We start from the raw sequence: 27,743 nt of genomic DNA, 5'->3' as shown, positions 1-27,743 counted from the left end.
TATAATAATTCGCAGAGGCAAAAGGTTAAATTATTTTTTGGCAGTCTATGAAACAGTGTCCCGGGTTCTTTACTACCTTTGTTTAACAGAATTCACTGGCTTTCTCACTGTTGAGGGAATAAGCGTTGAAAATGAATCCGGGGTGTTGATTAACGGTGGCTGCCATAAGTGGTGCCCTCAGGAGCAGTTAGAATGCTGACGGTCCGCCGGGCTCCGATTGCCTCCCGCCGCGTGGCCTTGCAGGGTGTGCCCGCCGCCCGCGCCCCCGCATTGCGGCTCCCGGCGCGGCCGCGCGGCGGTGACTCAGCCCCGGGCGGGAGCGGCGGGAAGGGCGGGCTCGCGGGAGGCGTTCGCCTGGACGGGACCCTGCATCGGGGAAGAAATGACTCCCAGTTTCTGCCTTTCGCCAATAGTAATTTCCTTTGGTGATTATTTTCTGCCTATTGTTTGGGTGTTATTTTGATGATGTATATTTACATAAATAATAGCACAGTATTATGGAAAGTTTAGAAAATCGAGGGAGAAGATATTTCAAATCCCGCCACCCTGGCAACTATTTTAACTGGGGGCTCTTTCCTTATTGTCTTTGTCCAGATGCTTACGTTTTGCAGACTGCAGACATAATTTGTGATTGGTATCAGGCACTGTGATTTAGAAAAGTCCATCGATTCATTTGTTTCTCTCTTTTTTAATAGTCATTCTATAAAAACAGGAAGTGCCTGGCATATTTGAATGTTCTACCCCCAGTTCTCCCTCCCCTTCCTAAAATTGTACCAAAAACAGTACTTTGGAGTATTTTCTTCTTGATAGATATACTAATATTTTTTGCTCTTTTAATGTGAATTTTGAATTCAGTAACCAGAGTTTATATAGTTTTAATATTCAAAGTAAATTTACAGGCCACCGCATTCACGATCCCACCCCCACCTCTGCTGCCTATTTTACATCTCAGGAATTTGAAGCCCAGAGGAAGAAAAAATCGCTTCCCCTATAAGTGGTTGAACTTGACCCCGGGTCTTCTGCCCTTTCTGTTATCTTGTGTCTTAAAATTGAGGCAATAATCGTGTCAAGTTAATCCTTTAGATTATGGTCTTTGCTAATGCAGATGATTCATGCAGCCCATTGTTGCAAAGATAATTCAGCTAAAGCGTTTAGGCATCTAGTGGGTTGGTGCTAGATACAGAGGTTTGGATTATTTTCCATTCGTATAAATTTTTTATTTCAATGTTTCAATTTAGATTTTTAATTATTTAGAAATTCAACTTGCATGCCTCTGAGGCTTTGAATGGAGTGCTGTGTGCACAGCGTTGTGCTGAGGGATCCGGTGCGCCCCTGCCTTCTGGGGCTCCCGCTTAGGAGGAAGAGGCTTGGTAGATGGCACCCGAGGCCCACTCGAAGTGCTGTGAGAGGACGCGGGGGAAGGCTGGGGGAAGGCTAGGGGAACGCCTCTGGGTCCCCTGGGTGGTAACAAAAATATAACATACGGTTTCTCATTTTAGCCGTTTTTTAACGTACACTTCGGTGGTAGTAATTACATTGACATGTTGTGCTGCCTTCACCACCGTCCATTACCAAGATTTTTCCATTACCTGGGGCTGTTTCTTGCCAGCAGTTTCTAGAAAGGAGCTTGCGCTGGGCCTGGCCTTGAAGGGAGGCCGGACCGTGGAGCAGGGGCGCTCTGGGACTCGGGAGCCACAGACGTCTGGCCTTACCGCTGTCCAGCCGCGTGTCTGTGGGCAGTTGACGTGCATTCCTCACCTGGAAACTGAGGGTAGTAACCGCCCCGCCGGCCTCGCAGGTCGTCGTGAGGGTTGGATGCGTGAGACGCATGAGGTGCTCAGTGACATGTCTGTCCCCCGCGAGCGGGATGCGGGGCGGGCTCGGGAAATGGAAAGTGACTTTCCCGGTTCGGGCGCAGGGGGAAGCAGCCCCGCCCCGCCCTTCCCGGCTCCCCGCGCGCTGACGTCATCCGGTAGGCAGGTGCTAAAATAAGAAATTCTAAGTGTTGATGCAAATTTGACGTAACCTGTATTATGATTTGTAGAGGATGTTGGTGATGAAGGAGAAGAAGAAAAAGAATTCATTTCTTATAACATCAACATAGACATTCATTATGGGATTAAGTCCAATAGGTGAGTAGTGTGAATATATCATTATCTGAGTTTATAAATTTGTGGGAATTAAATTACTCTCTTAAAAGATCTTCTCTTTGAATTCAGTATTGTGTCTTTGATTTTGTGTAGGGGAATTTCCAAGTCCATATGGATTCTAAGATATTTTTATTTTAATGGCCTTATCATGGCATCCATTTGTGTTTGAGCTGGAATGTACTTAACACGTCTGACAGCACTCTCAGATTTTATGTGATTTCTCATGATTATAAATAACTAATAAATGTTCTTATATATGGGTCTGATTCTTTTTAGGATAAATCCCTAAAGATAGCATTATTGGTTCAGATATAATGCACCATTAAAGTTTTTAATGCACATTACCAGATTTCCCACCTTCTATAAAAGTTGTACCAGTTTATACGCCGATAGGCCTATCCAAATTTGGGGAGGTAAATGTAATTGGTTCTGCATTGGCTTTTAAAAATTTTTCATTTTGAATACTTGGAATCTTACAGAGAGTTTCATCTTCAGTACCTAGAATTCCCAGACACCCTTCCCTGAGCCTTACCAATCTTAGCATGTAGCCATGTTTGCATTTTCGCTCTGTTATCCTGACCGTTTGAGAGCTGGTTGTAGACAGCTTGCTCCTTTATCCCTCAGGACTTCAATGTGTGTTTCCTGAGAATAAGGACATTGCCATCCCCCCCTCAGCACCGTCTCCAGATCCAGGAAGAGTAACATGGGTACAGTGTTGTTACATAGTTGCAGTGCACAATCACATTTTCTCAGTAAAAACTTGATAGTTTTCCCCTGGTCTGGAATCTCAATCAACTGATATATTTAGTTTCCTGTCTCTTTAATCTCCTTTATTTGGGAGCAGCATTTCAGCCTTTCTGTGCCTTTCATGACTTTGACAAGTGCAGGCCAGTGGTTGTGGAATGTCCCTCAGTTGGGTTTGTCTGATATTTCCTCGTGATTGGCGTCAGGCTATACATTTGGCAGGAATACTGCTGTGACTGTGCTCCTCAGTGCATCTCATCGGAAAGTTCATTGGCTTTTTGGAATAAGGTGAAGTATTATGTATAAAATACTGACCTGGGAACTGGAAAATTCAATATTATTAATTTTCTTGAACCATTCAGACAACTTTGAGCAGCTGTTATAGACAAGGTATGGCAGTGGGCATACAGCGGTATGCAAAGAAAGGAAACGTGGTTCGTCTTAAGAAGCTTGCACTCTTTTGAGGGGAAGACGTCAGGTCCTTTTAGGGATGGTGCACAACTAAGTTAATACTTGGCAGGTCTTCAAGGTGCAGAATACCATGGGCACATGGAGAATGGAGAGGTTGCTTCTAATTAGGGAAGGCCCCGTGGGAAAGGTAACGCTGGAATTGGGTTTTAAGTGTTACCTAGAATTTCAGCAGGTGTAGATAGATTTATTAAGTAAAGGCACAAAAGGACATGATGTTTTTAGGGAATGGGCCGCCTCTAGTCTGGGTGGCATCTTGGAGTGGGAAAGAGGAGCATAGCAGGAGATGGCTTAGACCAAGTTGTAAGAGCCTGCAGTGACCTCTTGTCACCTTAGCCTGTGGCTGACTTTTGTTTATTCCAGCTGATAAGGTACTCAGTGCCCTAAATCAGTGCTTCAGATTAGTGTAAGATCAGATTTCAGTACCTGATGGCTTGTCATGTAAAGTTGCTAAGGCAGGTTAGATTTAGTGGGGTCAAGATTATGAACTCAACCTGTATATGACACGGGTTCACTTTGCTTGGCTCATGGCTGCGTTTTAGAATCATAGTCTGGATTCTGTGGCTTTCATGCTGGTGAGTAAAGAAAGATAAACAACTGGTTAATCTGTTCTTCATTTGATTTTTAGATTAAAACATCCAAATGAGCTTTTAGTTTGTATGTAACACAAAGAAGGCTACAGTTATTAAGATTGGTAACAAGACTGTTCTGATTTAAACTTTTGCTTTCTTTTTAGCTTGGCATTCATTAAACGTACTCCGGTGATCGATGCTGACAAACCAGTGTCTTCTCAGCTGCGTGTCCTCACTCTCAGTGAGGACTCCCCGTATGAAACTCTGCACTCCTTCATTAGCAACGCGGTGGCTCCTTTTTTTAAGTCCTACATCAGGGAGTCTGGCAAGGCAGACAGGTGAAACCATTCTCCTCAGTTCATTTCATTGTTGTGTCTTGCTTAATGTTTATAGGACATCTGTGGAAGATGATGTAAAACCAGGGGAGGGTAAAGCTGGTAAATCAGGAGAATATAAATTCTTTGCATTCGTAAGCATGTATATTACTCATATTTAGCAAACTAAAATAAATAGAATCTTTTTAAATTCCCAGAGCACACTAAATTTTGAGGTATTTCATATCTTCTTAGGGATGGTGATAAAATGGCTCCCTCAGTTGAAAAAAAGATTGCAGAACTTGAAATGGGACTCCTTCACTTGCAGCAAAATATTGAAATCCCAGAGATCAGCCTGCCAATTCATCCAATCATTACAAATGTTGCAAAACAGTGTTATGAACGTGGAGAAAAGCCAAAAGTTACAGACTTTGGAGATAAAGTGGAAGACCCAACTTTTCTCAATCAGTTACAATCTGGAGTTAACCGCTGGATCCGAGAAATTCAAAAAGTAAGAGTGCAGTATTGAAAAAATGCTGTTAAGTGCTTTACTCTAGTATCTGTGGGAGAACTGTCTGCGAAGTGGATTCCATGGTAACTTGTTGCTGGTGAAAGCTTTATGGAAGCCTGAGGTCGGTCTGGGTGGGATGGCTGGGTTTAGGTCGCTTAAACGTTAGCCCTGAAGGAGCATCAGTCTCATCTGTTTGAGATCAGAACCACTGCACGTTTACAGTTGAAGGAGAGCTACTTGAACCATTACTATTAAGTGGTACAGCACGTCTTCAGTTAATGATAGTTTTTTTACCTTTGTTTAACAGTAAATACTTTTAAATGTCATTGTATCTTTAAAGGTGACCAAACTTGATCGAGATCCTGCATCAGGAACTGCCTTGCAGGAAATCAGTTTTTGGCTAAACTTGGAACGAGCGTTATACCGCATTCAGGAGAAGCGAGAGAGCCCAGAAGTTCTCCTTACTCTGGATATCTTGAAACATGGCAAGCGTTTCCATGCCACAGTCAGTTTTGACACTGACACAGGTAAAAACTAGAGCTAACAATCTGATCAGTAAGTTACTGGTCTGGCCTTTGTGAACTCTCATTGATAAGTTCATATAGATGCACCATTTTTCCTATTTCCTTTCTTGCATCTTGTCTCATCTTTTCCTCGGTTCTAGGTAACAAAAATGATTTTCCCACATAACCTCCCTTTTCCTCCCTTATGAAAGCATAAGGCCGTTTTTAGGCACAAGTGTACCAAGCTCCGGGAGTTTCCCTTCTGTTTTTCAGTTACCTAGTTCCTTGAATAGGCTGTACCTTTTTATGCTTTTGACAGTTCAGGCAGGAAGATGGTTTCATTTAAGCAGAAGTAATTTGCCCAGAGAACTGTGGGAGAGGAGCTGGTCAGTGCTCCTTTCTTCTCTCTTTTTTCCCTGCCCCTTTCCCCCTCTCTGTTCTGTTTTCTGGGTGGAGGACAATGTGAGTGATGCCACATTGGCATGCGCTTGGCACACAGGCATGGAATGAGCCGACATTTTTAGGCCCACTGGAGACATGAGAACAAGGAGTTAAGATTGCAGTCCTTGTCAGGTTGTCTCTAGCCACTCCCACTCCCCCAAAGAAGGTATGGTGCCCATATTTCAAATGCTAAAGGAAATTCCAAATAGGAATCTTTGATCACATGGCACACCTTACCTGAGCATTTGTGTCTGCTCACTAATGCTGAAATGAATACTTTGGTTTTTGTTTTTTTTTTAAGATCCCTGAAATCTTTATTTCTCTTCTAGTACACTTTTTTGTTCTTATGCCAGAGGAAATCAAGAAATAGACTAGGACCCAGGCTCTTCTGTGATTCCATGTCTATAACACACTCACCCAACTTAAGCCATAGGTATAAAATTAAAATTTTAGTATTTTCAAGGATGGTCAAGTTCTAGCTTTCTAAACGTAATTGCTCTTGGTGGAGCATTTAGATAATATAGATAAAGTCCATGGGGCCTTACCCACAGCTTTTGGCATGTGTATGGGTTGATCTTATCCTCGTAAAAAAAAAAATGGGACCACAGGAGGATAGTTCTGTTGATGACATGTTCTCTTTTTTCAGCTATCGTGAAGTGTTTCTGTGTCGCAGAAATCTTTTGCAACATTGGAATGCTCCCTTGTTAGGATATGTTGTAGTTTATTTCCCCAGCACAAGGCCTGTGATGAACATCCTTTTAGTTTATTACTTTATTTGAAAACTGTGAACTGTTTTCTCTGAACCCAGGTCTCAAACAGGCTCTGGAAACCGTGAATGACTACAATCCCCTGATGAAAGACTTTCCTCTGAATGATTTGCTGTCTGCCACCGAACTGGACAAAATAAGGCAGGCACTTGTTGCGATTTTCACCCACTTGAGAAAGATCCGAAACACAAAATATCCCATTCAGAGGGCACTGCGCTTGGTGGAGGCAATTTCAAGGGACTTGAGTTCTCAGTTACTCAAAGTATTGGGAACTAGAAAATTGATGCATGTTGCTTATGAAGAATTTGAAAAAGTAAGTTTTGGTGTTCTAGAAAACCATCCTCAGGGCACTGAGATGAGAATGTGCTTTAATAATAAGCTTCCTTTCTTAATTGCACCCTAGGTTATGGTGGCATGCTTTGAAGTTTTTCAGACTTGGGATGATGAATATGAGAAACTTCAGGTGCTGCTGCGAGACATCGTGAAAAGAAAGAGGGAGGAAAACCTGAAGATGGTCTGGCGCATCAACCCTGCGCACAGGAAGCTGCAGGCCCGCCTGGACCAGATGAGGAAGTTTAGACGCCAGCACGAGCAGCTGAGGGCCGTTATCGTCAGGGTCCTGCGGCCACAGGTAGCAGCTGCCTCCTGCAAATCCACAGGCGCGTTGCTTGACGCCTTTGTAGAGTCAGCTCCTTGTTTCTACAATGCATTGTTGAATTCTTTAACCTCAACTTTGTCTTGTTACTAGTCGTGTTTAAGAGCTAGTGATTCTGTATTATATTGTTTCGATGCAGATACCTTTGCCTAATTTTTAATGTTTTCCTTTCATGCATCCCTACCCCCATCTTCATGACCCTAGAGCCAGACTTCTGGGTTTTCAGTGGTGGTTCTAACCCCACCACATAACTTGCTATGTGAATTGGATACATTATTTTAATCTCTTTTTTTCCAGATTCCTCATCTGTAAAATGTGGATAATAATCACATATGCCTGAGAATTATTAAAAGAATTAACTCTTTATCTCATACATGATTTTTTCCCTTCTAATTCACCTGTCTCTCCTTTTCACCAGTTCTCCCTTTAAAAAATTCAGGTCAGAAATATAAGATGAATTGATAAATGAGAGATATATGATAAAGAAAATACAGCTAAATGTTAACTGACACATGCTAGTTACAGACTGTAGGTGGAAGTACGGGGTGCCCACTTGACAATTCTTTCGACTTTCTTTGCTTTGAAAATTTTTATAATAACATGTTGGGAGGAAAATCCAGTCTAGAAATCATGCCTTCTAGGAAGTCTCATCCACTGATTAAAGTTGCTTACTCTTCAGGGTGGAGCAAATTGTGTATAATCTTTTACATTTATCCACATATTTAGGATTTCCAGTGCTCTTCATTTCTTCCTAAGGATTTGAATTACCGTCTGGTGTCTTTTCCTTTTAGCCTAAAGGAATTCCTTTAGTATTTCTCTAGGATAAGTCTGCTATCATTGAATCAGGAAAAATATTTCACATTCACATTTAGGGGATAGTTTTATAGGATTTAGAATTCTCGGTTAACAGGTTTTTTTCTCCCTTTCAGTCCTTGGAATGTCTCTCCAGTGCCTTCCAGCCTCCACGCTTAGGGAGAAGTTAGCCGTGGAGCTTCCCCTTGATTCTCTATCTGCAATGCCATTTTTTTCTTGCTGCTTTTACGATTGCCCCTTGAATTAGCTTTCTGCATTTTGAGTATGGTTGTTTCTAGGTGTAGTTGTCTTTGTGTTTATTCTACTTGGGCTTCTTGGATCTAAGTTAATATTTTCCACCAAATTTTAGGAGTTTTCAGGCGTCGTTTCTTCAAATTTACCCTCAAATTAGAGTTTCCTGCTATCACAAGTATGTTCTTGACCCCATCTAGTGGATTAGAAAAAATTCATTTAAATCTTTGCAACTTTTAGCTCTAGAATTACTATTTGGGTCGCTTCTTATATTTATTTCTTTTATACCTATTTCTCTGAGATTCTCTATTCACTCTTTTTTGTTGTTATTTTCCTTTTATTGAAACACTTAAATTCATTGAGCATATTTATGATAGCTACTTTGCATTCTTTTCCTGCTAAATCCACAGTTTAGGCCAACTTGGAGTCTGTGTGTATTGATTGCAATTTTTCCTGAGTATGGGGCACACTTTGCGTATGTAATAATTGTTTTTATTTGCATATTTGATAATTTTTTATTGAAAACTGGACATTGTAGATAATACATTATAGCCATTTTTTATTGTTTTTTTCTTCTGAGTTTTGCTGGTTTTTGGTTTTAGCATGTGGTCTGCTTGCCTGGATTCACCTACAGGATATGAAGCCCCCCTCAGCTCTTAGGGTGCCCCTCCATGGCAGTAAGCCTGTGATGTGTATACCTCGAGTCAGCAAGGCGACCCTCCTCTGCAAACTGGGCCGTGTGTAGGGTGAAGAACTCACTTTGAGTCCTCGCATATCTGTAGGTCTCCCTCGGCTTTAATTCAGACAGGGCTCCTGGGGCCTCTGAGGGCGTGCGTGAGGTGTCACCTTGGCCTTCTCCGGCCCTCTCGTTTCCACGGTCTCCCCCTTTAAATTTGCTGCTGCTTTGCTCCCGCCAGTAAAGCTGTGAGTTTCACCACCAAGCTGAGAGGATGGGAACACCGCCAGGCAATAAGGCCAGCAGCTCACACTCCTCCCTGAGCTGTAGCAGATTTTCATGACTAAACACATCCCAAATTGTTGACTGTCTTTGGTTTTCCACTTTCCTGAAATAGTTGTTATTAATAAAATTTTCCACTTTTTGGTGACTAAGAACTGCCATTTACCAGGATTCCTCGGAATGTTTTGTTTTTTTTTTTTAAATCATCATTTTATTGAGATATATTCACATACCACGCAGTCATACAAAACAAATCGTACTTTCGATTGTTCACAGTACCATTACATAGCTAAATCAATACATTCATTTACATTCATCACCTAAATCAATCCCTGACACCTTCATTAGCACACACACAAAAATAACAAGAATAATAATTAGAGTGAAAAAGAGCAATTGAAGTAAAAAAGAACACTGGGTACCTTTGTCTGTTTGTTTCCTTCCCCTACTTTTCTACACATCCATCCATAAACTAGACAAAGTGGAGTTTGGTCCTTATGGCTTTCCCAATCCCATTGTCACCCCTCATAAGCTACATTTTTATACAACTGTCTTCGAGATTCATGGGTTCTGGGTTGTAGTTTGATAGTTCCAGGTATCCACCACCAGCTACCCCAATTCTTTAGAACCTAAAAAGGGTTGTCTAAAGTGTGCGTAAGAGTGCCCACCAGAGTGATCTCTCGGCTCGTTTTGGAATCTCTCTGCAACTGAAGCTTATTTCATTTCCTTTCATATCCCCCTTTTGGTCAAGAAGATGTTCTCCATCCCACGATGCCGGGTCTACATTCCTCCCCGGGAGTCATATTCCACGTTGCCAGGGATCCTCGGAATGTTTTTAAATGCATAAAATACAGTGTATAGCTTTGCAAAGTTATAAACCTTTAAAAAATTGTGATCTGGTAATACATGTGCTTCTCAGTGAACACATAAAATAGCATGATCCAGTGGCAGCTCTAATACCATGATTTTGAAATAATGGTGAGCATAAACAAGATTGCAAGGTAGGTGCAGCTGTGACATAGAAAAGTATTTATTGGTGACAAAGTTACAGGAACCATGACTATCTGTGACTTGTCACTTACATTCATAATTGTAGGAAATGCTAAATTTTGGTCAGAGGTTCTGTTACTTACCCCAGGAATTGTTTGAAGGTTTTAAAAATCTAAAAGGAAGACTGTTCATTTGGGTGCTGAGTTTGGACTTAGCATCCCTGTGAATTACTGAACTTGCCAATGCAGCTTTATTTGTAGACTAAACAATGGAAGAGGTAAGTACCAAACGTCCAGGATTTTTCAGATGTTACTTTGGCCACTTAAGCAACAAAACTACACTTTCAGAAGATCTCCATAGTGTAGAGTTAAAAATATACTCGATAGTATTTTACTTGGTTTCACTGAGTTGTGGTTATAAATTGTTTGACCAAAAGTTAGAAACATATACGCCTGACTGGAACTTTTGTGTGGTATGTACTGCCAGTGTACAACAAAACGAGTCTTCATGTGGCAAATGTTTCTTATTATATTTGTTTTTGTCTTTCTCTGTTAGGTCACAGCCGTTGCACAGCAGAATCAAGGAGAGGTACCTGAACCCCAAGATATGAAAGTAGCTGAGGTTCTCTTTGATGCTGCTGATGCAAATGCTATTGAGGAAGTGAACCTTGCTTATGAGAATGTCAAAGAAGTAGATGGACTAGATGTTTCCAAAGAAGGCACGGAAGCATGGGAGGCTGCAATGAAGAGATATGATGAAAGAATTGATAGAGTGGAAACCCGAATCACTGCTCGCCTCCGAGATCAGCTTGGTACAGCCAAGAATGCTAACGAGATGTTTAGGATTTTCTCTAGGTTCAACGCTCTGTTTGTCAGGCCTCACATTCGTGGTGCCATTCGTGAGTATCAAACCCAGCTAATCCAGCGTGTAAAGGATGATATTGAGTCTCTTCATGACAAGTTCAAGGTTCAGTACCCACAGAGTCAGGCCTGTAAGATGAGTCACGTCCGTGATTTGCCTCCCGTGTCGGGGTCTATCATCTGGGCAAAACAGATTGACAGACAGCTGACCGCCTACATGAAACGGGTGGAGGACGTCCTTGGCAAGGGTTGGGAGAATCACGTGGAAGGGCAGAAGTTGAAGCAGGACGGAGACAGTTTCCGCATGAAGCTCAACACTCAAGAAATATTTGACGACTGGGCACGGAAGGTGCAACAGCGTAACCTTGGTGTCTCTGGGCGCATTTTCACCATTGAAAGCACTCGAGTTCGGGGTCGAAGTGGGAATGTCCTTAAGCTAAAGGTTAACTTTCTTCCTGAGATTATCACACTTTCAAAAGAAGTTCGAAACCTCAAGTGGCTTGGTTTCCGAGTTCCACTGGCGATTGTGAACAAGGCTCATCAAGCAAACCAGCTCTACCCATTTGCCATCTCGCTGATTGAAAGTGTCCGTACCTATGAACGGACCTGTGAAAAAGTGGAGGAGCGCAACACCATCTCACTTTTGGTGGCTGGTTTGAAAAAAGAAGTGCAGGCTTTAATCGCAGAAGGCATTGCATTGGTGTGGGAGTCCTACAAACTTGATCCATATGTGCAGCGCTTAGCAGAGACTGTCTTCAACTTCCAAGAAAAGGTTGGTTCTAATTTAATTCTCAAGTATCCTAATAGCGATTTAAATTCAGTAATAGGTAAATCATTAAAGACATTAGTTCTCCCGGAGAAGGCCGGCCTGCCTGACAACAGCATAGGGATGGGGAAGAAGCCGTTTCTTTCATCGTGTTGTTTGATGGTACTGGGGCTGTGGGGAAGGCCATTAAATAACACCCTGAGTTTAGAAACCAGCTGAGAGATGAAGGACCTGGGAATCAGACAGAGAGCAGAATGAGAGCTTTATTACTGATGAAGCTAAAGAGAATATGGTGCTCCTGAGAGTACAGCTGAGTGTAGACCTCCTTCCCAGCCACCAGCACAGCTGGGCGGAGGCATGCCTCCCATCGCAGAGCCTGCCACTGCGGGAGGCCCAGAGTGCCTGCATGCCCAGGCGAGCACCAGATGGCAGAGAAGGGGCCAGACTGGCATATGAATTCCTTCTCTCAGGCTTACCAGTCAGAGGTCACCTTTCCCGTGAGCCCAAGGGCTGAGCGGAGAGAAGCTGCTTGTGTTCTGTTAGTGTCCCTTCCCTTGGTGAAATCGGTAAATCTTCTCCCAACCCCAGCAAAGAGGATTAACTATTATGAAAGAACTTCTCTTCCTTGAGCATTGGTTTATTAACTGAGAAGAATGTGTATAAAAATAAAGGGATATAATGAGTGGTTTAAATATTAAATTTACCTTCCTTCAGGTGGATGATCTGCTGATTATTGAAGAAAAAATAGACCTGGAAGTCCGTTCCTTGGAAACATGTATGTATGATCATAAGACTTTTTCAGAGATCCTGAACAGAGTCCAGAAGGCGGTGGATGACTTAAATCTACATTCCTATTCCAATTTGCCCATCTGGGTCAACAAACTTGATATGGAGGTAAGGGATGGGATTTATTATTTAGTATTTATCATTTTTCTACTGCCAACATTGGAGTAGACTGCATTTCAGAAGGTTATTCGTTTGTCACTGAAAAGCAGTTTTCCATAGAAGTTAGCAGTGACAGTCCAGTTCCCCTCCAAAGTCCGATTTAATGATGGAGCTGAAGCGTGAAACTGTGGATACTAATGTCGGTTCTAAATCATGGACGCAGGGAACTATGAGGGAGGAGAGAGAGTTCCCTTTATTTCCTGGATATTATACTTGGGCCACTGCCCTCTTGCCCTTCCCTACTCTCCTTATAATTTAGATTGTCCTTCTTCCTGGCCCTCCAGGCGTCTTCCTCTGACAACTCTGCCCCTTACAGTTTAAAAAGAAATGATCCAGCAACAAAATACCTCTTATTCCTGTGTAGAGGATCTCTGTGCTTGACTTATGGCAGTAATAATGTTATTGAACTAATTCGGGCTTGGTGGATCCTCTGAGGGGTGAATCTGTATGTTTACATAGCGGTAAACATGTACGTATATGAAGCATGCATGCCAGTCCGTGAGGGCTTTCTAATGGGTAGACTGCCGAGAGAGCGCAGTGAATGAAGGATGTCGGGAAGGAGGACACAACCCATAGACAGGGCTGGTTCCCAGGCTGTTTGCAGTTTACGTCTCTTGCCACTGCCCCCCCCCCCCCTTTAAGACAGATAAATAAATTGCATTGCGTCTACATAATGGAACATGAACAGAGTGAGAATGAACAAACTCTACTCTGCTGAACCCACAGTTTTCCCCACAGTAATTCTCAGGGCATTGCCAAGATGGCCATGTGGTACAGAGGCAGACTGTTCGCAGGTGTGTAAAGAAGACAGCTGACTTGTCTCTTCTGTATCAGAGAAAACAGTCTTCTTTATATGTTATAAGGAAATGGTGTCATCTCCAAATTATAGTTTTTCGAGATTTATCTCTTGGGCTGCCTGGAAAACACTTTTGTCTTACGACGTTTCTGTTATGGTGAACAATGAGCAAATCCTCAGTCGTGTGGCATTTGTGCTACAGTCGTCTTGTGACCGCCAAGCTGTGAGATTTGGTGATTCAGTTTGCCCCAAAATGAAGTACACACAGTCAGCCTAACTTGGACAAGATGTAGCAATGTTAGTTACCTGAGGCTGGGAGAAATGTTTCAGAAGTGAGACTGGAGAATAAAGTGAAAAAAAGGATTGTAATTTAGTAACTTTTTACCTTTGACCTGAAATATCTACTTACTAGACCGACAGGCTTTGTGAGCCAGCTTTTGACTCTGCCTTCTCTGTAGATTGAGAGGATATTGGGTGTTCGCCTACAAGCAGGTCTGAGAGCTTGGACACAGGTCCTTCTCGGGCAAGCTGAAGACAAGGCGGAAGTTGACATGGATACAGATGCTCCCCAAGTGAGTCACAAGCCTGGCGGAGAGCCCAAGATCAAAGTGAGTATTTCCTGTGGGTGGCATCCTGCTTGCTAGTAAGTACCTCTGAAAGAGAGAAATAGCCACTTCACGGTGGGAAATCCCGGTGGACACCACCTCAACCTGCTGGTCCAGGCATCAGCCCGGGAAGGTCACGTGGTGCCAGGGCCCTGAGAGCTGCTCCTCCCCAGAGCCCAGAGCCCTGAGCCCCATCTGATGAGGAGAAAACGTTAGACAAAGCCAGAGCAAGAGACCGTCTACAGAGCGCCCGAGCAGTTCTCTCACGAAGCGCCGAGAAGGACCAGGAGAGGCTGGGGAGTGCCCTGGGTTGGAGGCTTAGGAGACAGGACACCTGCATGAGAGGTGACGCCCTGGGTCAGATCCTGGGAGACCAGGGAGCCCCCCGTGGAGGTCACAGCATCACAGCAGCAGCGGCGTCTGTGCTTTGGTCCTGTCCCGTGGTTTTGTGAGACACTAATGCTAGTGGGAACTGGTGAGGGATGTACAGAAACTCTTTGTAGTTTCTTTGCAACTTTTCGGTAAGTCTAAGATTTTTTTTTTTTAAGTTGAAAAACTGAAAAATCTACACTAGAAAAAAATATCTTTGCTGATTGAGTAAATAAGAAAGAAATAATTTCAGGACTTGAATATAATAGCTTCAAGTGGAATTTCAGATTATGATGCTAAAATTTGTTCTACTGTTTCAACAAAACACTGAATTGAAGTCTGACGGGTAATCCATGAACTAGTGCAGGGGTCACACAGACACTTTTTGCCATCTCACAAGCCATCTGTTCCCATGTATGAAGGAGGTGCCGACCATAGCTTAGCAAACTTTTCTGGAAAAATTCCGTATTGTCTTAATCAGAACTGGCAAGTAGGCCGTGCCTCCTGCTGTGGGCGGTGGTGTCATCAAGCCATGCATTTGTGCCATGTGGTTTACAGTATTTGTGTTCTATTTGTCACAAAGAGAAGCCAAAAAGAAGTTGTGCAGGTAAAAGCTTTGATCTGGGAGAATCACTTGGCTTTTTACCTCCCAGTCTTTACTTTTCATTTTTAGAAAATGTTTTTTCCATTTGGATGTTATAGGTATTCATCCCCCAGAACATATTTTTTAAAACACTGAGTCCCAGAGTTGCAAATGAGTGTGTCTGAGTTGATATAATTATCTAGTTGGTGACTGAATTGGAATTCTAAATTATCTTAAGATACTGGCAAGTGGCAGGACTTGACTTAACAAACCTCCATCAGTGCAGTGCACGGCTGCTGCCTGGTGCTAGTTTTCTCAGCCCTGAGGTGGATTCACTGAAAGGTCACCACGCACTGCAGATGAGACTGTACCTCGTTGAGCTCCTGTTGTGCATTCGGCACCCAGGCACGGGGGCACCCAGGAGGATGAGCTGTGCCTGCTCTCCGATGGCCTTTGATCCTTTGGGGCAAACCACAGATCACAAACATAAAATTATTAAGACTGTTGAGTAAATAAAGCAACACGTTGTGGCTCATACTAAAGTAGTTTAATAATTTAGAGACAGTGTGTGATGTAGCAAAACCATTTTATTGAAATAGATTGATGAGTAAGACATGAAACCTTTCTTTTACAGAATGTTGTTCATGAACTAAGGATAACCAATCAGGTAATCTACCTGAATCCACCAATTGAAGAGTGCAGGTACAAGCTGTACCAGGAGATGTTTGCTTGGAAGATGGTCATACTCTCCCTGCCCAGGATCCAGAGCCAGAGGTACCAGGTGAGGCTCGGACTTCCCCCCCTCTGGCCCTGCCTTCTGGAGCTCGAAGGGCACCGCCTCCCCGCAGCGCCCTTTTTACAGTCTCTGTGCATGTCCTACCAGGCGCCAGGCTGCAGGCTCCAGGCTCAGCATTGTAAGGAAAGCTAGAGGAAGCTCTGGGTGACCTGACATTTTTTCTAAGTAGTTAATTGGTGCTTACAACTCTGGTCTCAATAGTCTCTTAGAAATTCCCTCCATAAGCTTCTTTGACAATTTTTATTCTTGCTTCTTTTTCCCCCTACATTTGATTATGGACATTTCCAAACTATGTAGAGAAGGATTACAGCTTTGTATATCCACGTGTGGCCAATCTGGTTTTCATTTATAGCTCCTTCCCTTCTCCACACTGGATATTTTAAACTAAACCCAGGTTTATTTTATTCTTAGTAGTATGCTTCTATAGCAAAAGGGAAACTGTTTAGTCCCCTAGCCTATGTGCAATATTACTCCCAAATAAGACCAGTGGTTTTTAAATAGAAAGATTCCACCACTTCAGCTACGGTAGACTCTTCTAGAATGTAATGATCTTGTTAGAAAGTACATCTCTTTTCTAAACTATAGTTTATTTGAACATAAACTCATTTCTTTTAGGATCTCCTTTTTTTTTTTTTTGAGATAACACCTGAGCCATGACTCACCGTAGCTAATGGCAGTGCCCTGCCAAATAGAACCAAGCTGTGCGCATTGGCCCCTGGCCTGGAGGAAGCTATGTACAATCTTTAGGTGTTTTTGTCATGTTTCTCCTGTTTTTTTTTTTTTTTTTTACCAGCTGTGCTTCTGTTTGCCTTGTTCTCTTGTTCTAGAATAATTAAGAAGATGCTAAGCTTGTTTATTTGCAAACTTAAGCTGAAGCCATCCCCTATCCTCATGCACCAGATCCTGTCCCCTCTCACCTGATGGAGCCCGCTGCCCCCGCAGCCCCACCTCTCTTCCGAGCCAGCCCCGACAGCTCATAAGCCTGACCTAGTGGGTGCCGGCTGTCTCCCGTTTCCTTCTCCCCACCACCCAGCCAACCCTCCTCTCACCAAGGTTGCTGGAGACCCCTACCCAGCTGACCTGGTGGGTCTCCCAATCCTTGTTCTCAGATGCGGTGAGTGACACAGCTGCTCACTCCCTCCTCCTTGATATACTTTTTTTTAAAATTGTGGTAAGACCTGATGCAAAATTTCCCATTTTAACCATTTTTAAGTGCGTAATTCAGTGGCATTAATTGCTTTCACAATATTGTGCTTCCATTACCAAGACTTTTTGATGACTCCAAACAGAAACTCTGTGCCTGTTAAAATATAACTCCCCATTCCCTTGGCACCTGGTAACCTCTAATCTGCTTTTTTGTTTCTGTAAATTTGCTTATTCTGGATATTTCATATAAGTGGAATCACAAATTTGGCTCTTTGCACCTGGTGAGTTTCATTCAACATGATGATTTCAAGGTTCATCCATGTACCATGTCTCAGAACTTCATTCCTTTTTATGGCTAGACAGTATTCCACTGTATGGGTGGACCACATTTTGTTTATCCATTTATCTGTTGATGGAACTGGGTTGTTTCCACCTATTGGCTAATGTGTCTAATGCTGCTATAAGCATTGATGTGTAAGAATCTGTCCAAGTCCCTGGTTTTAGTTCTTTGGGATATATGCCTGGAAGTGGGATTGCCAGGTCACAGGGTTATTTTCTGTGTAACTTTTTTTTGAGACACCACCATACTGTTTTCCACGGCAGCTGTGCCGCTTTACATTCCCACCAACAATGTGCAAGGGTTTCAGTTTCTCTGCATCTTCACTTGTCAGTTTGTTTTTTTAGTAATAGTCATCCTCATGGGTGAGTCGTGATATCTGCAGTTTTGATTGGTATTGGGCATCTTCTCATGTGCTTATTGGCCATTGTGTATCTTCTTCGGAGAAATGTCTCAAGTCCCTTGCCCATTTATTATTTGAGTTATGTGTCTTTTTGTTGTTGAGTGGTAGGAGTTCTTTATATATTTTGGATACTAGACCCTTATCAGGTTGATGACTTGTGACTATTTTCTCTCATCATGTAGGCTGTCTTTTTACTTTCTTGATAATGTCCTTTGCACAAAAGTTTTTAATTTTGATAAAGTTCAGTTTATCTATTTCTTTTGTTGCTCATACTGTTGTCAAATCTAAAAAATCATTGCCAAACCTAAATTCATCATGGCTTTCCCCTGTGTTTTCCCCCTAAGGTTTTTATGATTTGGACGGCTGTGTTTAGGTCATTGATCCATTTTGAGATAATTTTTGTATATGAGGTGAGACAGGGTTCCCACTTCATTCTTTTACATGTGGATTTCCAGTGGTTGAAGAGATTATTTTTTCCCCGTTTAATGTCGTTGGCACCTTTGTTGAAAATCAGTGGTCTGTTGATGTGAGGGTTTATTTCTTGACCCTCAGTTCTATTCCATTGGTTTATATGTCTGTCCTTAAGCCAGTGCCACACTGTTTTGATTACTGTAGCTTTGTATAAGTTTTGCAATTGGGAAGCATAAGACCTCCAACCTTGTTCTTTTTCAAGATGGTTTTGGCTATTCGGGGGACCCTGTAATTCCAAATGAATTTGAGGATCATCTTTTCCATTTCTGCAAAAAAGCCTGCTAGGGATTTTGATAGGGATTGCGTTGAATTTGTAGATTGCATTAGACAGTATGGACACCCTAACAATGTTAAGTCTTCGAGTCTGTGAACCCAGGGCATCTTGCCATTCATTTAGATCTTCTTTAGTTTCTTTCAGCAGTGTTTTAAGGTTTTCAGCATACAAGTCTTTCACCTCCTTGATTACATTTATTCCTAATTATTTTATTCTTTAAAGGTGCTATTGTTTCTATTTCAGATTGTTCAATGCTGGTGTATAGAAACACAACTGATTTTTGCATGTTGATCTTGTACCCTGCAACTTTGCAGAATTTGTTTATTAGCTCCAGTAGTTTTCTTTGTGTGTGTGGATTTGGAATACTTTTTTCACTTGGCTTTTCCAGAACAGCTCACTCCTGGATTTCTTGCAATTTCACTGACTTGTCTCTTTTGTAGGTTCCAGTTTTCCTCTCCCCATTCCCAACCCCTTAATGTTTGCATGTCCTTATCCACCCACACTCACTCTTAGTGGTCTCATCCAGTCTGTGGGCTTCATACACCCTCTATATGCCAACTCCCATTTCATATCTCAAGGCTGCACCTTTCTGCTGACCTGTAGATGTGTCTGACCAGCTAGCTGCCTACTTGGCATCTTCCCTTGGCAGAATGATAGACGTGTCTCTCCCTGTCCCCCACCCTCAAATTCGATTCTGCTTCAGTCCTTCCTTTCGCATCCTTACCCTTCTCAGGCCAAATTCATGGAGTCATCCTCGACTCCCAGTGTGTCTCTTTTCAAAATATACCCCTGAGCTATTTCTTAACACACCCACTGCAACCATTTCAGGTAATGTCAGCTCTGGTTTGGCTTGTTAAGTTCCCTTCTAATTGTCCTCTCAGCCCCTGCCTTTGCCCCGCCTAAAATCTGTTTTTAGCAGCAGAAGCCTTCAAAGGTAAGTCGATCCTGACATTGCTCTTTTCAGAGCCCTTTAATGGCTCCCCACTTCATGCAACCTGAAAACAAAGGTCCCCAGGGTTACCTCTAGTCCCCACGTAACATGCTTCTTACTGCTTCTCTGACTTAACTCCTGCTTCTTCCCCTCATTTCCTCTGCTCTAGCCACACTGAACTCTTGCAGTCCTCAAATGTGCCAAACATACTCTTTTCTCAGGGCCTTTGCGCTTGCTGACCTCCCTACTCAGAACATCCTTCTAGCAGATGTTCACTTGGCCCACTCCCTCACCTCCTTCCAGTCTCTGCTCAAATGTCCCCTTCTCGATGAGGCTTCCCTGACCCCCATCTGATGCCACCACTCCTGGTCCCCCTTCCTGATTTTTCCTCCATGGTGCTTTGCACCATTTGACATTCTACGTATTTTGCTTTTTCCCTTTGTCTCTTCTGTAGAATGTAAGTCCATGTGCGCTGGGATTTTGTCTTTTAGTATATTATTGTACCTAGAACAGTGCCGGGCACATAACAGACACTCAGTTGAAATGAGTGAATATGTCATGGGTTCCGTCAGCCAAGTTGATGACAGTATTTGGTCACAGCCTCACATTGTGTTAGATGTGATCATCAGGTCTTACCTGTCAAAGGAAGAACTTCAGATCCCTGAGTGCTGCTGTTTGGGAATGTCAGGACCTCTGCTCGTTAACCTCAGCATGTGCTGTAACATGTTGTGTCGGGCTGTTTGTGGTGCCATATTTCTCTAGCTTGTGGTTAATGTAATGGTTCCTGTTTTTAGTTTGATGCATTAGATATAAGTAGGTTACTTATGGTTGAGGTAAGGGGATATTCTCCCTTAAAAGTTTTTTTCATGAGTTATTCTTTGGGTTCATTTTAAGTCAGTCAGAGTTGGCTCTGAGATTAACAGTGTTGTACGCACTACTTGTGTTCCTTTATGGCTTTGGTTGGCTAGGTGGGTGTACATTACGAATTGACCGAAGAGGAGAAATTCTACCGGAACGCTCTGACACGGATGCCCGATGGCCCCGTGGCCCTGGAGGAGTCGTATTCTGCGGTTATGGGCATCGTGACTGAAGTGGAGCAGTACGTCAAGGTGAGAAGCTCCATTTTTCACTCAAATAGATGGTCTAGTCTATTCTGGAACACGTAAAGTACGAGATATTATACAGAGCTAAAACATCTTGACCATGTATGATATGATTCTCTAGATAATATTTGCTTTTTTAAATAATTAAATATTTAAATATTTAATAGGACACGTCTTTTGAGGGTATTAACTGTCATTTTGGAGAACAGTAAATTTTATGCGATATGGAAGTTCTGAGACTAAAGTGGGGGTTTTCGACTTTCAATAGTGATGAAAGAACCTGGACCTTTTTAATGGCATGTGAACATATACCATTTGTGACTGTTCTACAAAAGGGAAAGCCGAGCTGTATTACTGAACTGTGTTCTTCATTTGCAGGTTTGGCTTCAGTATCAATGTTTATGGGATATGCAAGCGGAAAACATCTATAACAGACTTGGGGAGGATCTGAACAAATGGCAAGCTCTCTTGGTCCAAATAAGGAAGGCCAGAGGAACTTTTGACAATGCAGAAACCAAGAAAGAGTTTGGCCCCGTAGTTATAGATTATGGAAAGGTGAGTTCCGTTATTGAAAGTTGTTGGGGCAGGTGTAAGAGCAGCATTTATATTTGACACAAGTTGAGTGGAAGCACAAACGTAGCCACACCTGGTGTGAACACGCTGACGCTGTGGTCTGCCTCCCTCGCTGCAGGTGCAGTCCAAGGTGAACTTGAAGTATGACTCGTGGCACAAGGAGGTTCTCAGCAAATTTGGACAGATGCTGGGATCAAACATGACCGAGTTCCACTCCCAGATCTCAAAGGTGAGGAGGCAGATCCTGTCAGGGCGGTGCGTGTGCTCGGGAGCCCCTCCACGCTAACCAGCCACGCTCTCCCTGCACAGTCTCGCCAAGAGCTCGAGCAGCACTCAGTGGACACGGCCAGCACCTCCGACGCAGTGACCTTCATCACCTACGTGCAGTCCTTGAAGCGCAAGATCAAGCAGTTTGAAAAACAAGTTGAGGTGGGTCCTGAGGAGGTCTGAAGGTCTCAAACCAGACTGCGAGTTTCACTTGTTTTCATAACATTCTGTATCCTGAGGGGGTGTTCTGAATCTAATCAGCCTCCAAGGTGCTTTTCTTGGGGGGTGGCCCGGTCTTTCTCATAACCGCCGAGATGTGCTGGTGGAAGGGCAGGTGCCCCAGGAATCTGCATTTTTAAGGGCTCTGCAGGTGGTTCCGAACCACTGTTTTTTGTCTCTTTAAGAAAGGAACCACTGTTTTTTGTCTCTTAAAGAACGCTTTTGCTTGACATGCTGAACACTGTCATTTGGAATGAGGGCAGAGCACATCCGTGCAGGGCCATTTGGGCACAGCCAGGCGCAGTGAGTTGTAGCCGTGCAGCACTGTCCGGGCGTGTTCCCTCAGCACGGAGGTCTCAGGGCGGAAGGGTTTAGGAGAAGAGGAAAGGCACTGAATCTGTATTCTGTCACCTTAGAGTGTCTTCTGTCTTGTGGGAATCTGATTAGTTTCTATTATTTTTATACAAAAAAAAAAATATTTCTTTTACTCTCAAAGCTTTACCGCAATGGTCAGCGCCTGCTGGAAAAGCAGAGGTTCCAGTTCCCACCCTCCTGGCTTTACATCGACAACATTGAGGGGGAGTGGGGGGCCTTCAACGACATCATGCGGCGCAAGGACTCGGCCATCCAGCAGCAGGTGGCGAACCTGCAGATGAAGATCGTCCAGGAGGACCGGGCAGTGGAGAGCCGCACCACCGACCTGCTGACAGACTGGGAGAAGACCAAACCCGTCACGGTGAGCCTCGGCCTGCAGCGCAGCCTGTGGTTTCCTTTGACATTAGAAAGCCTTGGTTTGTTCCAGCCGTGAAGATTTGTTTTCTTTTCGAAATTAAAAAGCAGCACTTGTCCCTAGTAAAGTGGAAAATACCAAAGAAGCCACGTCAGACCTCTTCCCACCCTGAACCACCAGTGACTGTCTCTAATTTGAGTCAGGAAATGGTTTGGAAAAGTAGTTTGTCCTCTTCCTAAATGACCCTCTTCCATGGGCGTACTCCAATTAGAATCTAATTTCTCATAGCCACGGGCCCAGCCTCCCACAGCTCTGTGTATTGTAGGGGGTCGGGTTCTGTTGCTGTACCTGGAAGCTGCCATGTTGCGGTCTCTCCGTGCACGCAGGGATTGAGTGAACACTGCCGTGTTCTAGAGAGGGGAGACAGCAGGGAACCCCTCACGGAGTCACGCTGCAGAGGGGGAGACGGATGATGATAAATGAGCAAGAAAAACAGCTTTTGAGTCAGATGGTGAGAAGTGCTACAGAAAACAGTAAACAGGGAAGGGTGACAGGCGGGTTAGCACCGTGGCAGGGAAGGCGGCCGGAGTGGTGGCCTGCAAGGACCGTGCTGAGCGCTGGGAAAGTGTGTCAGGCAGCCGGAACAGCTAGGCCAAGCCCAGGCAAGGAGATGGTGGCCTTTTGGTCTCCTAGGGGCAGAACTCAAATATTACTTATTTCGATGGACATAATAAATATAGGAATGGTAAGGATGTTAGAATATTTTGAATGCTGATCTGGTTTTCTAGTGTGATGGCAGATGTAGCCTCCTGCAACGTACCAGTTAGTGCTTTGTCCTGTCTCACTGGTTCTGGGCTGCTGGGCCTTGTCAGGTTCCACTTTGTGTTGAGTTTTGGTTCGCTGGTCCCTGTTTTAAGAAGAAAAGGGTCTCCGCTTTTACTAACGCAGGTACTACTGGGTTGTAATGCTGGCTCTAGCAGGGCAGTGAGTTTAACCAGTAGGCAAGAAGTCTGGTCACTGAAATCAGAATGTCTCTTCCCTCCTCACCGTGGTGTTGGTAATGTGCAATAGTTAATTTTTTCAATTTGTGTTTTGCTTTCATAGTAAACTGTGACATTTTATGTACCCCTTCTCAAGGTTATTAAAATTAAATCTGTGAATGATAGTGCTGATGCTGACATAGCATCCCTCCCACACAAGGACAGTGCTTTGATTTCTCCTCCTAATCTAACCAGTGCGGCACCTTGTGCACATCAGGGAAGCTGTGGCTGGCAGCCCCGAGCACCGTCTTTCTCTGGCGCAGTGTGTCCCACCTGAGGCTCTTAGTGAAACGATGGCCAGAGTTGAGAGGGCTGCTACTTTTCCTTTTCAATTTTTTTATTTATGGATTCTTATTTTTTACTGAAGTGTAGCTTAGATTCAGTAATGTTCATAAATCATAAGTGTACAACTTGAATTTTTACATCTGTTGTCCACATGTTCAAGGAATTGAATATTTCCAGAAGCCCAGCAGGCCCCTCCACCTTCAGCCCGTGTTCATCTCTCCTGAGACCTGACACTTCCTTTCCTGTGCTCTTGCTGCTTTCAGGGCAACCTTCGCCCGGAGGAGGCACTTCAGGCTCTTACCATCTATGAAGGGAAGTTCGGCAGGCTGAAGGATGACAGAGAGAAGTGTGCCAAGGCCAAGGAAGCTTTGGAATTGACCGACACGGGGCTTCTCAGTGGCAGTGAAGAGCGAGTACAGGTACAGACTGCTTGAGGGGAGCTGGGAAAGCGGGTTCTCACCCCTTCCTCACCAGTGGCCTGGGTGGTCTTGCCAAGGTCCCTTCCATATGCTGAGATTGTTCTACTTCCGAGATGCAGCTGCTCTGCTGTTCCTCGTTACAGGTGGCCTTAGAAGAACTGCAGGACCTGAAAGGCGTTTGGTCAGAACTTTCTAAGGTCTGGGAGCAGATTGATCAGATGAAGGAGCAGCCGTGGGTTTCTGTACAGCCTCGGAAGGTGTGTTTGGACACATGCGTGTTTGCACGTTCCTTTATGGATTCGTTAACAGAGGCTTTGTTTAGAGACTTGGCAAACAAGGAGCAAGTGCCAGGGTGTCACGTAATGTTTTCACATGCCATTTACGTTATTCATCCAGACTAACGTAAAATTTATCTTAAAACCATTTAAAGAATATTTCACCACTTAAAGGAATGTTGGCAAACCAAATACCATCTTGTGTTTCTCTCGACAGCTTCGACAAAATTTAGATGGCCTCTTGAACCAGCTGAAAAACTTCCCTGCGCGATTGCGGCAGTATGCGTCCTACGAGTTCGTCCAGAGGCTCCTGAAGGGCTACATGAAGGTGGGTGGTTTGGTGCTGCACAGCCGTGGGTCCAGCGGAGACGGAGCTGCCTGTGTGACTCAGCCTCTTTGCTCCACAGATAAACATGCTGGTGATTGAACTGAAATCCGAAGCGCTTAAAGACCGCCACTGGAAACAACTGATGAAAAGGCTTCATGTGAATTGGGTGGTTTCTGAGCTAACTCTTGGCCAAATCTGGGATGTCGACTTGCAGAAAAATGAAGCTGTCGTCAAGGATGTACTGCTTGTGGCACAAGGGGAAATGGCTTTGGAAGAATTTTTGAAACAGGTGAGTAACAGAATTAGACTGCTACTTTTTGGTCAGGTGGAAACAGGGAGTTATGAAAGGGCAAGGATGGCTAACGTACAGTGGCCATTGAGATACACATCTACTGGGAAACTTACTTTATATCAAAATGTCCTCCAGAACAGTACCTCTTGTTTCTAGCTTCTTTAAAATAAGGCCTGGTCATCTGTGATTTTTTGGGTCCCCATAACACTTGGTCCCTCATGCATCTGGTGAAGGCATATTGATAGGGTGCTTCTGTCTGGTTTCATTTCAGATAAGAGAGGTGTGGAATACTTACGAATTAGATTTGGTTAACTATCAGAACAAGTGTCGCTTGATCCGTGGCTGGGATGACCTCTTCAACAAGGTCAAGGAGCACATCAACAGCGTCTCGGCCATGAAGCTCTCTCCATACTACAAGGTACCCTTCAGGGACCACAGCCTGCCCCCCACCCCTGCCCTCATCAGAGTGCTCCCTGCATTTTCACAGTAATATGTTTTGGCTGATGGTAACTAGATACCTGGTTTTGCAGTGTGAGTCAGTTAACTTAATGGAACTTCTTAATCTGCATTTTTTGTGTCTGTTTTAACATCTAATCTATCAGTGAAAAGTTTAGCAGTTGGCTGTGCCCTCCTGTTTACCCACTAGGTTTTCGAAGAGGATGCGCTTAGCTGGGAAGACAAACTGAATCGGATCATGGCTCTCTTTGACGTGTGGATCGACGTGCAGAGGCGGTGGGTCTACCTGGAAGGCATCTTCACCGGCAGTGCAGACATCAAGCACCTGTTGCCTGTGGAAACCCAGAGGTTCCAGAGGTAGGGCCCCTGCCATGACCGAGGAATCGGACGGTCCTGTCGCCACCCTTCCCCAAAAGGCTGACAGGCCTTCTGGTTTGGTTTGCAGTATCAGCACAGAGTTTTTGGCTCTAATGAAGAAAGTCTCCAAGTCTCCTCTTGTGATGGATGTTCTGAATATCCAGGGGGTGCAGAGGTCTCTGGAAAGATTGGCAGACCTGCTTGGAAAGATCCAGAAAGCACTGGGAGAGTACCTGGAAAGGGAACGCTCATCTTTCCCCAGGTAAGTGATTGGTTTTGACTCATGCTGAAAGGAAGTTGAGCCTCCACTGTGCTTTGTTTTGCCCATCTTCTCTCCCTTCTGGGGCTGCGTGTCAGTTTCCAGTGGTCCATGTCATGAAGGCCATTTCCCTTTCATTCACTGATTCCTAATTATGACCAGTAATCCTTGATTATCTACCTTGGGTTCATCTTTTGTTTTTTTAAAGAAACTTAATTTTTAGAGCAGTTCTAAGTATACAGAACACACATGGTGTTCCCTATTATTAACGGCTTGCCTTAGGTATGGATTTTTTTTTAACTTTATTTGAACTATCATCCACCTCAGGCAACTTGCTTGCATCTTGTAAATGTTTAGCTTTGATTATTTCTAAGTGGCATCTCATCCTTTCTGAGTGATTTGCTTAGTGTGAATTCTCTAGGTTAAAACAAAATGAATTCATGAAGCTAGATGAATGACGTAAAATTCTCTGAATTCCCCCTCAGGATCTTGTTACATAAATGAGTTCTCTTTTGTTGAGGGCTGGAAAATATTTAGATAAGCTCTGCATTCGGGCAGCTATCCGCCACTATCCACATCCTCTTTCCCCTCCTACCACATGAGAAGTTTGCTTTGATTCACCTTATTTGTGATTATTAGAGCTCTTTAACAACCTAAATACTTTTCTCATCTTAGATTCTATTTTGTGGGTGATGAAGATTTGCTTGAAATCATTGGAAACAGCAAGAATGTAGCTAAGTTACAGAAACACTTCAAGAAGATGTTTGCTGGCGTTTCGAGCATCATCCTGAACGAGGATAACTCGGTCGTCTTAGGCATTTCGTCCCGTGAAGGAGAGGAGGTGGCTAAATTTGTGTTTGTAGCTTAGAAAAGTTCTCTCAGATTTTTGCCCATCTTAATTCTTAAATTGCACTTGTTTCAGGTGATGTTTAAAACTCCTGTGTCAATTACTGAGCATCCCAAGATCAATGAGTGGCTCACACTGGTGGAAAAGGAGATGAGGGTCACCCTGGCCAAACTTCTTGCTGAGTCTGTAACAGAAGTGGAGATTTTTGGTAAAACAACTTCAATTGATCCAAATACCTACATCACTTGGATTGATAAATACCAGGTAACGTGTGGTCTGAGAGGTGGGGTAGGCTGCCGACGAATGCCTCTGCTGGTGTTTAAGAAGGTGCTGCGGAACCGCTTGTGTCTTGCAGGCCCAGCTTGTGGTTCTGTCCGCCCAGATTGCCTGGTCGGAGAACGTGGAGTCTGCCCTGGGTGGTGTGAGTGGGGGCGGTGACGCTGCACCCCTGCACTCGGTGCTGAGCAACGTGGAAGCCACGCTCAACGTGCTGGCAGACTCCGTCCTGATGGAGCAGCCCCCGCTGCGGCGGCGGAAACTGGAGCACTTGGTCAGTCTGACACCCTGGCTTGAGCCTCCCCGGCTTGGCTCTAGTAGCTACGAGGAAATCATTCTTGAGATGTGTTTCAGTTTGTGTTAGGGAGAAAAGTAACTGGCACCCTGATCATCTCTGGGGTGGGTTTTGGCTCTCTGGTCCCATTGAAAGATAATCTACAGGGGAGAGGACACATCCCTGTAGAAAGAAAGTCAAGGCCTTGATTGGGTTCTTTCGCTCTGTTGTCATCTCCTTGAAGAAGCACCTGTGGTGGCGGGGAGGGGCGCTGGCATGCCCGAGGTGGGTCTCCGAGCCGAAGTGGCTGCGGCAGGCCTCTGTGGCCCAGTCTGCGGTGCTCG

The 27,743-nt window shown here is 44.0% G+C and overlaps 1 protein-coding gene across 1 annotated transcript in view; it reads left to right on the top strand.

Annotated features, from left to right (window-relative positions):
• Positions 1 to 27,743, top strand: part of DYNC1H1 (dynein cytoplasmic 1 heavy chain 1) — a 71,410-nt gene that overhangs the window by 7,219 nt on the left and 36,448 nt on the right. Inside the window, exons 2-26 of the mRNA XM_037831842.1 lie at positions 2,045 to 2,132; positions 4,099 to 4,272; positions 4,504 to 4,759; positions 5,100 to 5,286; positions 6,512 to 6,783; positions 6,874 to 7,101; positions 10,673 to 11,749; positions 12,458 to 12,637; positions 13,943 to 14,092; positions 15,676 to 15,822; positions 20,368 to 20,508; positions 20,881 to 21,057; positions 21,194 to 21,304; positions 21,385 to 21,504; positions 22,058 to 22,297; positions 23,880 to 24,035; positions 24,179 to 24,292; positions 24,528 to 24,638; positions 24,718 to 24,927; positions 25,202 to 25,348; positions 25,577 to 25,743; positions 25,832 to 26,005; positions 26,678 to 26,843; positions 26,925 to 27,113; positions 27,205 to 27,399. Coding sequence (XP_037687770.1) covers positions 2,045 to 2,132; positions 4,099 to 4,272; positions 4,504 to 4,759; positions 5,100 to 5,286; positions 6,512 to 6,783; positions 6,874 to 7,101; positions 10,673 to 11,749; positions 12,458 to 12,637; positions 13,943 to 14,092; positions 15,676 to 15,822; positions 20,368 to 20,508; positions 20,881 to 21,057; positions 21,194 to 21,304; positions 21,385 to 21,504; positions 22,058 to 22,297; positions 23,880 to 24,035; positions 24,179 to 24,292; positions 24,528 to 24,638; positions 24,718 to 24,927; positions 25,202 to 25,348; positions 25,577 to 25,743; positions 25,832 to 26,005; positions 26,678 to 26,843; positions 26,925 to 27,113; positions 27,205 to 27,399 — 5,177 coding nt within the window. The remainder of the gene's footprint in view (positions 1 to 2,044; positions 2,133 to 4,098; positions 4,273 to 4,503; positions 4,760 to 5,099; positions 5,287 to 6,511; positions 6,784 to 6,873; positions 7,102 to 10,672; positions 11,750 to 12,457; positions 12,638 to 13,942; positions 14,093 to 15,675; positions 15,823 to 20,367; positions 20,509 to 20,880; positions 21,058 to 21,193; positions 21,305 to 21,384; positions 21,505 to 22,057; positions 22,298 to 23,879; positions 24,036 to 24,178; positions 24,293 to 24,527; positions 24,639 to 24,717; positions 24,928 to 25,201; positions 25,349 to 25,576; positions 25,744 to 25,831; positions 26,006 to 26,677; positions 26,844 to 26,924; positions 27,114 to 27,204; positions 27,400 to 27,743) is intronic.

Source organism: Choloepus didactylus, chromosome 4, assembly GCF_015220235.1.
Source record: "Choloepus didactylus isolate mChoDid1 chromosome 4, mChoDid1.pri, whole genome shotgun sequence".
Lineage (NCBI taxonomy): Eukaryota > Metazoa > Chordata > Mammalia > Pilosa > Megalonychidae > Choloepus > Choloepus didactylus.
Note: the sequence above shows the minus strand (reverse complement) of the source record. Positions and strands in the feature narration are given on the sequence as shown.